The following is a 14,372-nucleotide window of genomic DNA, read 5'->3' as shown; positions in this document are numbered from 1 at the left end:
ATCTCCTCAGCCACGTTTACAAAGTGCTAATGGAAGGCTGAGGTTGTGCCAGTACATTCAGAAACAGGCATGACCACGACAGTTAAATGTGGCTAAGTTTGCTTTGGAAAATGCCAGACTGAGGTTCAGTTCCTGAAGCACCAAATGTTTTTTTCCCTGAAATGTTTGACTAGAAAATAAATTTTTTTCCTGCTTTTATGCTAGCACTGGCTGTTTGCACATGTACTCGCTTTGTAGCTTTCCCGGCAGGGCGCAAACAGGGGCAAATCTGCTGCCCACAGCCCAGCCCACCCAGTAAGACTAAATGCTGGTTAGACACAAGAGGAGACGGGGGTGGTGGCATTCCTGCTGCCTGCACATGGACACCGTGATGCAGCCACACAGCCACTGCGCAGAGTAGCATCCGAGACCTCCATGGACACCCTTGTGGTATCCCACAGACCTTAGTCGAGAAACAAGGAGCAGCTATGCACTTCTTCCCATGGGACACTGGTTTCCCTCCTGTACACTATGTTCCCCGTACTGTTCTCCTCTCTGTGGCAGCCCTTCAAGACACAACTGTGCCAAGTCCAATGAAAAGGGAGCCTCTGGTTTTGGAAGAAGAGTAGCAAATCAAATCATAGTTGCATTCTAATATAATATCCACATTAGTGTTACCTTTTATAGCCCCGCTCCTTAAGACTGCCTGTGAGAGCTCTGGACTGTGCAGCGGTTTTTGTTAGAATGAATGTCAGACAATATCAGCAGACAGAAGAATTTTATATGTAACCTAGTCTCATTTTAGTCCCTAAAGTAAGGTGAAAATCTTCAAACATGGCAATATGTAATGCAGATATCTCAACAGCAACTTTTCTGATTTCTAGCACATACCAGTGCTACACACTGGGAATTCTGGGGCAGCTTTAGGCAAAGCAGAAATGGAGATTTTGTTTCAGTGAACTAACTCTGAATATGAATAGGCACAGCAGCTCTTCCTGAAGCTGTTCTGATAGTCAGTTCCAATAATTTTTATTTTGTTACTGCACTTCATACAACAAACATCCCTTGATTTCTCACATAGGTGATCTTGTGCAACATCACAAAAAATGAGCAGCAGCAGGGGATTTTGGGAAAGCAGGAAGGTTTCTATATCCTTATGATGGCTCTTACTGAAATGATCAGTTAGTAAACGGGACACTTAACCAGCCCTCATTTGATGTCAGAATTAACATTCCATGAAAGTAAATGGGAGGCAGTTATCACTTCTTGGTCAATTCATGGCTACTCAAAACGTTATAGGAAAAATGGACATTATCTTTAAAAGTGGCCTATCTAACAGCAGATTTATCCTTACACCAATCAAGAACCAATTTTCTTGCGCTTTCATGTGCTTGCCCTTCAAGCCTGTTCACACACATGTGCATCTCATGCTGTCGAAGGCCTGTTAATTTACAGCATCCAGGTACACTAGAAAAAATGGTAAGAGTTAAAAAGAATCATGCCCTCCCCAGACAACCACGAGAGCATGTCTGTCCAAACATACTTTTAGAGAGAAGAAAACTGATGGCACTTACCTCCGATGGCATTACAGCGAGATGTCATTTCCCAGAGGACCAAAGCCATGGAGTACACATCTGTTTGTTTGAAGGACTCCACGTTCTCCAGGTTCATCCTGGACTCCAGAACCTCAGGGGCCATGTACCTTGCTGTGCCAACCTGTAGGAGAGGAGATCGGGGAGAGCTCAGGGAGCTGCAACCGTAATTCACGTTTTGGATTCTGCTGTGATTTAACTTCAGCTTTCACAGCAACGGTGCCATTTGACATATATCCAAAAATTCAGGCCATACTTGGCACAGGTCATACTTTCTTGCTGCCAGGGGAATCTGGCATTGTCCTGGCTACCAACTTACTTGCACCTCCCTTGGTAAAGAAAAAAAAAAAAAGCCCTTTTTCGTTCCTTAAGCAAATAATTTTGACACTAACAAGCTTTCTCACTCTTTGGCTGTTCACAGATAAACTTTGCCCTTCAGGCCTGAAGCAATTGCCTCTGACTGTCTTCCAGATGAGCAAGAAACGTATTGTATTCTTTTACACTGCATATTACAGTGTTAGCTGTTTCTTTTCATGGTAGGCTTAAAAGGCAAATGGTAAATGCAGATCTGGCAGAAGAAAGCAAATTCACAAGTACTGAATGCAGAAGCACACATTTGAATCGAAACCAAAGATAGGCCCCTTTGTTTGAAAAGTTGTTCTCATAAACATTATTCATACTGAGCAATCTCAGCAATGATTTTAGCAGCTCTGCTGAGATCTAGATTATGACCTTGATTACAGAAGGCAAAGTTTAAATGTCTGATTTAAGGAAGAATTTTTGGATCACTTAACAGTTGCTTTCAAATGACAAACCCTTCACGGGGCTGGTATAAAAAATGTATCCCCCTTGAAAAACTGCAAACGTAACAAGTCTGATCAGGCAAAGACAGTTTCAAATTGGAGACTGGTTAATCACAGAGAGGAACAAGCACAAGTGGGGGATGCAGTAGGACTTGTGACTCAAATAAACTATTTGTAGACTCCACTACAGCAATCGCTCCAGAGCGCAGCTGCAAGCAGGACTGCAAAAGATCATTTCAGTTACTGGGTCTGCAATTGCAGGTAGCTATATAGCAAACGTACAGCTCCTGAGAGAGCCCTACGACATCTATTTTACAAGCTTCTGTAAACACGTCTTATCACCCCAGGCTTAGCGCAAATGGCCAGAAGTTCCACAAAAAGCGCAATGCACTGTAAGAAGATAGAAGGAAAGATCAAGGACATTGCTTCATCCTAAGACCCTGCAACGGCAGAGAATTTCCGTGTCAAAAATATCCGTATGGTTGTGGGATCAAAACCTTTATAAACAGTGAAGAGAAAAAAAACTTGTGTGACCAGTCCCAAGTTTAAATTCCCTGTTATGTAGACTCTGTGATTAATTTAAGGCCAAACATCTGAGCAACAGCTAAATACTGAACAGGTAATTGGGACAATCGTGTCTCAGCACCGCTGAGTTGATCAGCATCTCTCTCCCCTACAGAACATATGGAAACTCTGCAGCCGAGGCTGTTCCCACCTCCCATCCATTCTCCAACACGCAGCTTCTTCCCCAAGCAGACCCTATCCAACACTTAGGAAGGGTGACCTGTACACTATGGCCCGCAGTCCCACATCCCCAAATTCTGTTGATTTTAAAAGGAGCTAATGGTGCCTAAATACAGATTCTTATCATTATCACAAAGTGCTGTTCTGGGGTCTAACATTTCACACCCTCTTTGCAGCAGTGAAAATTATTCTGCAGCTTTACTTGACAATGGAGGATCAAACCTTATAACTAAAAAGTACAGTGGGAAAAGCAGAGAAAATTTAAAATTATTTGAAGAATGGTATCAAATAAATCCCATTTCCATCCTGCTTAGGATTTACCTTGTGTCCTTTATCTGCATTTAGATTATTAGGTCTTTGGGTCAAAGATACTTTGCCTGTATCTCACCGAAACGTGAGTCCTGAGTCTCACAGGCATTTTAGCTATCTAAACTCCAGCAATTCAGAGCTGGTTGCCCTCTGGAGTCTGGGTATGCTTTCTCTTTGATAAAATCTCTCTGCTTTCAGGTCTTGCTTCTCCAAAACTTCTAGTGAGAGACCATCTGTCTTCCTGTGGTACATTATAATTTTTGTGACTTTTGGATTTTTTTACTGAAAATCTTACATTTCTTTCAAGCTGTTGGGGGATGGTTTATGCCCTGAGATCAGGGGGGTAGAAGATATCCCTCTTTATCTGATTAGGGAGACCATCTGTTACAAGGCTGCTGATGCTGCTGAGGTGAGGAACTTCTGGCCTTGGTAACACCTACTAGTACTTTGAATACAATGGCACAAAGGTGCAGATTTATGTACTCACATAAAGTAATGTCTGCAAATATTAACCATCATGGGTAGCCAAACTGAAAAGACTGCAAAGATTCTAATGGGGGAAAAGGATGGTTTACAGCAGTCACTAAGGGCACTGCTATTCTATGGTCAAATAATGGCTACATTTGCATGATGTGGAAGGTAGTTGGGTAGATGGGAAAGAAGACAGCTTTGCAACCCCAACAACTTGCCTTGAATATTACCATTTAAGGCTGAACAGAAAAATGGTAAAATACTTACACTCTTTTATTTATTTCATCAGAAGCTAGAGGTTTTCTTGAACTAAAATTTGTGTCAACTCCATTATATACTTTAAAAAAATCGGACCTCCTGGTGGGAAGAGTTTGAGACAAAGTCTAAAGTTTAGAAATTGTGCATAAGGCAAACCCTGGTGCAAGACGCCTTTAGCAAAAGCTAGAGCTCTAAAATTGGCATGTTGGGGAATTTCAGTGGGTGGTGCTTGTGTGCTCAGAAGAATCAAGGCAGAGGTTGAAGTGGAGTCACTTCACACCATCATACTCCTTGTCACAGAGAAGAATGACACTAGCTGGGTCACCCCCAAACAGATTCACTGGAGCTAAACAAAATAAAACAGTGAGCCTCAAGGACACCCACTCCAAAGTAGTAACCTCGTTGGGGCAGCCCTGTGCTTTGTCACGTCAGTGTGGGCTGTGGAAGTGGCAATATCAACATTGTCCTCCTGCTTCTAAGTGTCTGTGAGCAATGCCAGAGAAATCAGCTTGAAATATGGGTTGGCTTAAGCAGCCGAAGCGTCTGTGGGGTTGAGTTTCACAGCCCCTGCCTTACACGGACGAATACTCAGTTTTCACTTTATTCCAAACGGGACGAATCTGGCATGCTGGAAAGAAATTATGTGTAATTGTTCATGGTGTTTGTATTATTTAAACACGGCTTCCTTGGTTATCATTCACTCTCGACAACTGCTAATAAACCCTCTCAAAATGAGACCAAGACAGTTGCCTCTCACTAAAGAGACTTTCAAAGACAGATCTTCATTAGATGAACAATAGCAAAGCTCCCATGAACTCAGCAGAGCACTGCTGACTGAAGAGCTGTCCCTCGAAATGTTCTAAACCTAAATATTAGTTCCATGTGAAGTAAAAGTCAGTGCAAATGGACAGGTTTGGATGGGAACTTTGTATAAAAATATAAACATAAAAATACAGGTATATGTATAACTAAATAATTAGGAATTAATTAACAAATTGTTTGCATTTACTACAGGAGTTTTCATTAGAAGAGCCAATATTTAGAGATGTAATTGAAAAATTTCATCTTCGAGCATTCACAAACATCTTCCACGCATAACTGTGAAGTAGATGAGTATTATCCATGCTACTTAATTGAAAAGGTACAACATGGCAAGCATCTTTATTTTATACTCTTGCATTTGCTTCCATGTGGAGAATGTGCCATAATCTTAAACAAGTTTATTTTTTGCCTTTTAAAGTGATTATCTACCACTCTAGTTCTCTGCTTAGACCCCTTGAGGACAGACGACTGACTTCACCTATGCTGGGGTACACCAGGAGTGGGTCTACTCACACAAAACTATAGCGCTGTCAGGCCTGAAAGCTGTGGCACAGCCTCCCAATGACAAGCACATCCTTATCGTGTGTGTACGTGTGCACGCCACAAACCATCACTAACAAGCTCATGCGTGCTTAGGATAAGTATATAGAGCAGATGGTTCCATCATATACATATGCAGCTTTCCAATCATAGCAAAACCTTCATTGCAACTTCTCTCACTGTTGCTTTAATGTTAACTTTAGAGTCTCTTTGTTTATAAACACTGTTTTAAGTAAATATGGCAGCTTAAGGATTTTTTTCCTCTTTTCAGTCCAGGAACTGACACACCAACTGGTACACCACACACTTGTCTCTTCAAACCTTTAACTTACTTGCCCGCTGTTAGCCAAGTCATCCACAGACAGAGAAGGGTCCAGCCTCAGTGACAACCCAAAGTCACAGAGACAGCAGGTTAAATCATTTTTCACCAGGATGTTGGAACTCTTTAGGTCTCTGTGCACAATAGGTGTTTTGGGGCGACCACAGGGTGTGTGATCACTATGCAGATGGGCAATCCCACGGGCCAATGATCCACCCAGTTTCCAGAGGTCCTCCCAGCTGATAATGTGCCGTGTAAGATATTCCTGTAAGTTTCCTCTAGCATGGAAGGCAGTGATTAACCAATACTGTTTACCAAGATCTGTCTTACGCTCCTCTGCTGTCAAGAATTGGAGGATGTTCTCGTGCTTGAGGTTTACATCTGAAAATATGTCTTTCTCAGTTTTCCAGGAGGCATATTCTTCATAGGGGAAAATCTTGACTGCCACAGTTTCATACTGCTCCGATGTGTTTTGCTTCAATTTGGCTTTATACACTTCAGCAAACCTTCCTTTGCCAACAACAATGTCCAACTCAATGGGCAGCAATTCTGTGTTGTGGTTGATGTTGTTGGCACAGGTAGAGCTGATGTCTGAACGGTCATCATCTAAGATAATGGCACAAACATCACTGCAGTCTTTATGTTTCCTGGGCTTAACATTCTTCTCCCATGCCTTGTTGAGCTTCCTCTTCTTATGAGTGCGGTAGGCATAAAAGATGACAATCACAGCAACAGAAATCACCAGTAATGGGACAAGACTTATGATGGTGACTTTGGAAATTTCATCTTTCTCCTCTGGCTTATGAGGGTCATCTGTAAAGAAGAACAGAAGGAAAACCTACATTAAATGATATAATAACTTTATGTATACAGCAAGCTGTCGATAATTATAATTTTTATCCAGAGTGTAATAAATTATCTCCTCCACTAATAGGAGATAATAAAAATTATCACTGCTTTCTTATCTCAAAGTGTTGTTTTGTATATAGGCCTCCACTTACCAGGACTTCCCTGTCTGCTTATTTTATAAAAAGCCAGAATTGAATGAGAAAGAACCTAATGTAATTTAGTAACTTTGTTCTTCACTCAGGCTGTTAACACATTATAGATGAAACCTTCATTTCCCTGAATGAAATAGACAAAGTCTACTGCACTTACTCTGTCGATGTATTCTTGACAGATCTGCCCGTTTAACCAGTAATTACCAGAACACATTAATTTTTCTAAGAACTGGATTGATAAATAAACAGCCAATGCAGCATGTGAATTCCTCACTTGCCCAGTTATCACTCCAGATCCAGTATATTTCAGTGGGATCCATGTAAAGATATCTTTAGGAAGCCTGTCCACACACAACTACTGCAGGCTAATATTCAGGCACAGTATGTATGCCTGCAGACACATCTGAAAAACAAAACTCATTCTCATACTTTGATATACGTGAAAGAGCATCGCCAGAACAAATTGAAACACCTGCATGTACTCAGGTGTTTGTTTGAATCCTGCTGCAGGCACAATCATGCACGTGTGACACATCTGAGAAATGTTACCCCCCCTACGTACTTTATGCATGGATTTATGTAACTGAAAACACCCTCTGTGTGTCACTTGCTGGCTGTGCGCTGGCTGCCTATTGTAAAGCAGTAGATGGTTCACTTCAAACTCCTTAGCTGGTGCAGCCCACACACTAACACTTTCTTAGGTGGAACATACAGGGATAGGGAAGAACAACAGGCACATACTCTAGAACAGGGACATGTTCTGGGAGAGTACAGAACATTATTCTAGAGGTGAGAGCTGCCTTGTCACCTCTACGAATGACCTTCTGGTTCGGTATTTCTTAGGGAAGATAAACAGTTTAAAAGGGTGCAATTTTATTCTGAAAACAGATTAAAGGACGGTCGGAGTTCATCTGAACCTGATTTGATTGGACACATGGAAATGTACTCTTGCCACCCTACTTCTCCTTTGAATCAGAGCAAATGTACTATATTATCTTTCCATGAGGGAGGGGATTGAGTGGAAGAAGCCCTGGGAGTCTAACATGAATGGATTAAAATGACTGAAGCTCTAACTAAAGGTAAGCAAGGGGCTTGTGTTGGCAGCACAACGCTCTGGCAGATGCTTACAGCAATGCCACTGACTCAGGTTCTGTATATTGGGCCAAGTAAGTCAATATGAAAAGTTTAATAAAGTCTGAAGGGAAGTTGCCACAAGCCTCTGTTTCCCCTACTCTATCCCTCTCAAAACAAAGGTGAGCAATGCTGAAAGAGGAGGGGGAAAAGAGTTTACAGTTTGAACAAGCAGTACCTCTGACCCTCCAATTTCACTTGTAATCACTTTTCCATGGGAAACACAGTTAGCTGGGAAGCAGCACGAGCCATCAGCTATGCAAAGGCGGGTGACAGGAAACCTAAAGTGTACATTCTTCCTTATTTGGAAGAACGTCTGAATCCTGAACCTGGATGTGCTTCCTCTGTTTGAAAGGTTCATCAACCTGATGTAGAGCAAATAATTCCATCCTAGCCTCTCTCATAGGTTTCAGAGGAGAGGAAGTGCCTTTCTAGCAGTGACATTCCCGGCTAGCACGGGTCAGTGGCATTCACTAGCAGCACCCATAAAGGATTAATTTCCTTCATTAATGCAAAACGAAGCCAATCCCTTTTAAGACAATCATTTCTTCCACATCTATGCAAACCACAAATCCTTATACTCAAATGATTTCCCTATGCAACAACACATTAGTAAATTTTAATTTTTAAAAAAATTTTAAATAAGAAAAAAAAACCTTAAAAGTTCATCACAGATTACAGGCACCCCTTCTGCTGCTCAACCTGTCAAAGAGGGGAAAAAAACCACAACAGGTTTTATATAGCCCTTACTGGAAGACTATATGTAGAAGGTCCAATGTCACTGACAGTAAACAGAAAATTTGCATTGCTTACTCCCATGTGCTTTCTTCGCTGTCAGAAAATCTGCTTTATAAAGAACTTGGGAAACACCCCGGGGGAGGAGAACTGACTATGTTATGGGATGGCTGTTTTAGAGTTTCAGCTGCAAGCAGGCCACAATTGCATGAATGAAACTCTGATGATTTTTTTTTTCTTTTTTCTAACTTGACCACAGAAAAGCATGCTTGAAGTTTTGACTGTGCTCTTGGAACTGAGTAATATGTCATCTATATAATGTGGTATAATTTTAACAAAGATGAACATGCCGCTTTAGGGCCCTTTAAGCCCTTTTTCTTTGCCACAGAGCTGCAGTATGTAGCCTATATGTTTGAAATACAAACGCTTTTCTAAATGAGGGAGAAAAAACCCAAGATATATTAGTTCTCTTTCAAATTTCTGCCGTGAGTCCAGGCAGTTGGAGGTAGTTGGATGCATGTTCAGCTCTAACTGAAAAGAAACTCACCCAAAGCCATCACTCCTTCACTGTTTTGGCTACCTGTCTGAAGGTCTCTGATCACAATGCCCTAGAGCAGGCTGTATTATTTTGGCCTACAGCTGAGAAGCCTCCAGCAGACTTCATGGCCTCTTTGTCTCTTCCTCTTTTTGCACAAGAGAAAGCTCTTCTTGTGGTACAGGGGGATTTCTGGGTGGAAGGGAGAAACCCTTGATGTTGGCAATGTCATTTGAAAAAGAATGAAAAAAAATTAACCAAAGCAGAAGCTGAGCAGTTTGGCTGCTTCCCCTGAGCTCTGTATCACCCTGCACCCCTGCTAAAAAATGACACATCCGCTTTGGCATCCTCTGGGAGGAAGTACAGAGGCAGGGGGTGACAATCACATGACTGCACATCCCCACCTAAAGCAGCAGGGATGAAGGGTGTGCTTATTTTCAGTTTTTAAGACACTAGGCAAGGCCCACTCAAGGTTTGTGAAGTGCAAGAATGAGCACCCAACTGGGAGGAGGAGTGTCAGGACTAACAAGGCTGAACCCTGAGGTTAGGAAAGGACTGAGCTGCCTGCCAGCAGGATTAAAGGGGACAGCAGCAGCAAAGCGCTGGTGGCAGGGATGGCCAGTCCAAGCAGGGCACTTCTGGAACTAACTGCCTTTGATTTCGACTGCTGATAGGAGCAGAACAAAACCAGCCCTTGGAGCACAAGCTAAGATTGGGGTACTTCTCTATTGAATCGATGTACAAAGGCAGGGCAGGATCAAAATTCAGAGCATATCTGAATGTTTGCATAGTGGCTAGCTAACATTTTCTGGCTTGACTACAGGAATCTAAGAATAAATATGTTCATTTGCTTATAAATACCTACAACTCAAACCCCACAATTTCAAAAATGGGAGTTCAGCTTCCTTTTTCTGAGTCCCGCAATGAGCAAAATCTGGCTGCACAGGCAAGCAAGGAAATGGTTAAATGAAACAGCCTTTCAGGTTTTGCAAACATGCTCCTGAATAACTTTCTCCACCCAGAACTATTATTTAGGCAGATCAGCCTTTTCTTAAGCTTCAAAAGAACCTATTAATATAGCATAACAATAGAGAAGTAGAGCTAAAAGAAAGCTTCCTGTATGTGGTTTAAACTAAGCACAAGCCATCTGCACAACCCTTAACACTACCAAAGCCTTGAGGGAATAAGGCTCAGGTGCCAAGGAAAATGGAAACACTGTACAGCCCCTGTTCAGTCAGGAAGCTTCAAAGCACAACAGCGCTTTGCCTGCAAATTCTCTAGGTTGGATTGGATGCCTTTGATTGAACTTCGGTGTCACTGAACTTTGGAAACAAGAAATAGAACAATGGCAATAAAATTAGGATCTGCACTGTAAAGCAGAGGGCAGCAGAAATGCACAGCCGGTCCTGACAGAACCAATTCAGTGCTGGTTGCTGCTTATGTGAGTTCTAAAGTTGCTGCCTACTTAACTGCTAGGCAAAGCTGCACAGCACAGCAAGAATATGTTTGATATTGGCAGAACTCAGGTTAAATATGTCAACACTGATGTATTGCAAGCTTGTCTAGTGTCTTAAAACCCCCCAGAAACACACAGTCACAAAATATAGGCCCAAACTCAGGACTGTGATCTAGTTATTTTGCAAGCTCTTGAGACACAAAGCAGCCCTTTGAGCTGACTGGAGGACAGCAATTCTGAGGTTTCAAAATTTGGTTTCAATTCCACACTGGAATGAAAAGTAGCACTTTTTGAATGTTTTTGCAAAAACAGAATTCTGTTCAAATGTTGCAATTTGGCAAGAGATGCGAGTGCTGAATTCCCACCAGTGAAAGGACAAGTCTGGGGTACGGGAGCTCTCAAGTTCAAGTCCTGCTCTGTTTCATTCAGGGAAGAGCTTTTCATCTCTGATTATTCTGAACCAGACAAAATGCGAGTTTGAACCTTACATGTGTACCAATTTCTGGGCAAGACACAAGGCAATAAAATATGAAAAAGTCTGCCCCTCCCTTAGTTCTACTTTCTGGATGAAAACTGATTCCATAAAATGGTTCATTTTCCGTGAAAGGAATTTTGGGGAAACTGAGTTTATCTCTTTAAGAATCCTCAAGTGACAATGAAATTCTGTAGTTCAGTGTCTCATATACATTCCTGATTTTGGTCTTTTTAGAATTAAGATGGCTTGGAAATCTTCAGCAAAACATTTTTAGGTAGGAAATGTTGATTCTTAGAAACTGCTTCTGACATTCCTGTACTTTTCCCTGAAACCCCTATCCTGAGGACAAAGTGGTCTGAAAGTTGATCCAACTTTTATGTTTAAAAACTTTTGCTAATTTTATAGGCATTTTTTTGGGGCTGTATGATGAAGGTGGGGACCTTTGTATTGGAGGAAGGGTCTTTTTACATAGAAAATGGTTGATCTTGACACAAAACACTTGGAAATAATCGAACTCAAATGCTGCACCTCAAACTAACCTGCATTTTTTTATCTTGACAGTTTCTTGGAAACACTTTAATTTTCCATCCTCGCTAGAGATGAAGTATTTTTTTTTCAACTTAATAGTTTTGTGGGGCAGGAAATCAGTTCCACCCCTCCCTAAGCTCTATGCTGAACCATCTGATGGCAGAAGACAGAGATCACTAGATTTTAAAAACAGAGTGGACTCTATCTTGCTATCCAGTGGAAGATTAACCCTGACATTTCTTGTAGACTTTTCTGAAAGTTAAATTCCTGCAGTCAGTTTCTGAACTTGACAAGAGTTTTTTTGGACTAGGTAAACCCAGTCTGCAAAGGCCAGTAACTTGTGTTTGAGCTGTATGCCTTCATCTTTTAATCCTAAAGAGGATATTGCCAGGGTATCCAAAACATAGTATCTGCTGAAGCCGCCTCCTGAAGAGGCACTAGTTCAGATAGTTGACAGCTCTGCCTGGCTTGCTATCGGGGCTCCAAGACGGTAGAAGTGACAAGGTAAAGCCATCCCTACAGCCTGTTTCTAAAGCTGTCTTTCGAAAGCAGTGCCATCCTCCTGGCTCAGAATTTGGCCCTAAGGATGTTTACTCAAAGGTATGGGAACGCCTTCACTTGACCTTTTGGTCATTTGCCAGCCTGGATGTTGCTCTGCAGTCAACACATGGCTGGCAAACCAGACCCAGCCCTCAGAGCACTTAATGCAGGCCATTGCCCAGTGCCACCACTTACCACTTTTCCCCAGAGGTAATAAGGCAAAAGTATGAGCAGTTTTGGAGAGCTGTGGCACACTCAATGCTGATCTTCACTGGGGAGAGTAGCTTTGCCCCTGGCACATGACTACCCACGAATGAGTGATCAGGACTCAAGACATCTCTGTTATGACTGGGGAAAATCCCCAGGTACATGGTCCAGTTATACGTGTTACATGTGGGAAGAGTCACGCATATGTGTCCGTCACCTGATGGGAACGGCTCCATCTTAAGTCACGGGGGTGGGAGGCAGGCAACTTGATTGCCTCTGACTGCCTTACTTCAGTGAAAAGGCTGGGCAGCAATGATGTAATGGATATTTTATCTATTGTAAGCAGAATTTCATTTTTCAACTGATTGCCAAGTATGCTATTCAGCACCCAGGAGGTTTAAGAAACTCTTAAGCTCTAAGACAGAACAAACAGTTTGTAGCTGTTTTATTCCCTCACTGCTGGCTAGAAAGTGTAATTCCTCAGTTTGCTGGCACAGCACCCATTTGCTTAAAATCTCCCAGCCCTGGACGCATTCCCTTCTTATCTCTCCTATTCTAACAGGTCACTTCACTGTGTGTACATGGCATCTCTCACACATTTTGACTTTTGCAGCTAAGCTTTCCAACTCAGCAATCTGAAAGCCAATATAGTGTAACTTTACATGATGTGAACTGTGTTTCTGTGATACATGCCTCAGCTATACAACTCAGTGTCTGCTGCTGTTTGCTGGTGGTTTTCTGGAACAAATCAATCTCTCCAGTTTCAATATGTTCCAACAGATGCCACACATTAACCACTATTTTTATTCTCAGCCTGAGTTTCACCCCTCCAACCTTTCCCAAAATATTATGTTGCCAGTGTTAGTTACAGTTTGTTTCTGTCTGTAATTATTAAAGTCTCTTCCATGACAACCTGATAAAAGGTTGGCCACATTCCCACACTTATTAAGCTCTCAAGTGATGCAAATTGTAACAAATATGCCAACCAGACTGGAAGAGCTCTGCCTAGTTTGTTTTTACAGAAATCTGTAACTGAGCTCTGCATGGTTATTTCCTTAGGAAGCAAATAATATAAATAATACAGAGCAAAACAAAATTTTGGCTTTTTTTTGCCTTTTCCATTCTCTTTCCTTTCAATCCCACTAAGTGAATCAGACGTTCAGTATTAGACAGCCTCTCCTTTGGTTACACACAGCTGCAGGCATTGGGTGGGACTCTGTGGCTGCAAATACCTAAGAGGAAACATAGAGAACAACGCCAATACATAAGCGGTGAGAGGCTCTGTGCAATGTTATGTGATGCTACTGACCTCTTTTATGGGGCAGCTGGAAGACAGTTACCTTCTGAATGTGTTAGTTGGAGAACAGAAAAAGAGATTAATGAAAGCCTTTCTTAAAATCCACTTGGAAGCAGTCCAGCTGTAATCATCTGCCTTCTGCTGTTCCTTGAGCACTGGACAACTCATCACATGAGCATGTATGGCCTGGCGGCTGTTTGTGCACAGGTCCTAAGTCTGCTCTTAAGTCTGAGATCCTTCTATGTAGTCATGTAAAATCACTAACGCTTTGACTCTAGTAAGGAGAGGAAAAGGAGAGAAAGAAAGGAAAAGACAGGGGCAACATGTTAGAGACAAGCGAGAGATACCAAGTTAAGAAAATTCTAAAACATTATCCATGTCTCCTGTGATCTCAGCACAGGGCAAGGCATCATGCAAGCATACTTGCGCTGGTTCAGGCAGCAGAACAATACCAGGTCTCCCAGGTAACAACCGTACACAGTGAGCAATCACAGCACTTGACACACTGCAAATCCATAGGCTGTAATCCGTTTGGGCAAATGACTCAGCCACAATTGATTAATCAAATACTTACATTTCTTACACTCTCAATTAGCAAAATTAGTAAACCCATGATCAATGTGAAGATTG

At 42.0% G+C, this 14,372-nt stretch overlaps 1 protein-coding gene across 1 annotated transcript in view; it reads right to left on the bottom strand.

Annotated features, from left to right (window-relative positions):
* Nucleotides 1–14,372, bottom strand: part of TGFBR2 (transforming growth factor beta receptor 2) — a 60,204-nt gene that overhangs the window by 12,097 nt on the left and 33,735 nt on the right. Inside the window, exons 4-5 of the mRNA XM_065629766.1 lie at nucleotides 5,851–6,650; nucleotides 1,554–1,695 (exon numbers count right to left, since the gene is read on the bottom strand). Coding sequence (XP_065485838.1) covers nucleotides 1,554–1,695; nucleotides 5,851–6,650 — 942 coding nt within the window. The remainder of the gene's footprint in view (nucleotides 1–1,553; nucleotides 1,696–5,850; nucleotides 6,651–14,372) is intronic.

This window comes from Caloenas nicobarica, chromosome 2 (assembly GCF_036013445.1).
Source record: "Caloenas nicobarica isolate bCalNic1 chromosome 2, bCalNic1.hap1, whole genome shotgun sequence".
NCBI lineage: Eukaryota > Metazoa > Chordata > Aves > Columbiformes > Columbidae > Caloenas > Caloenas nicobarica.
Note: the sequence above shows the minus strand (reverse complement) of the source record. Positions and strands in the feature narration are given on the sequence as shown.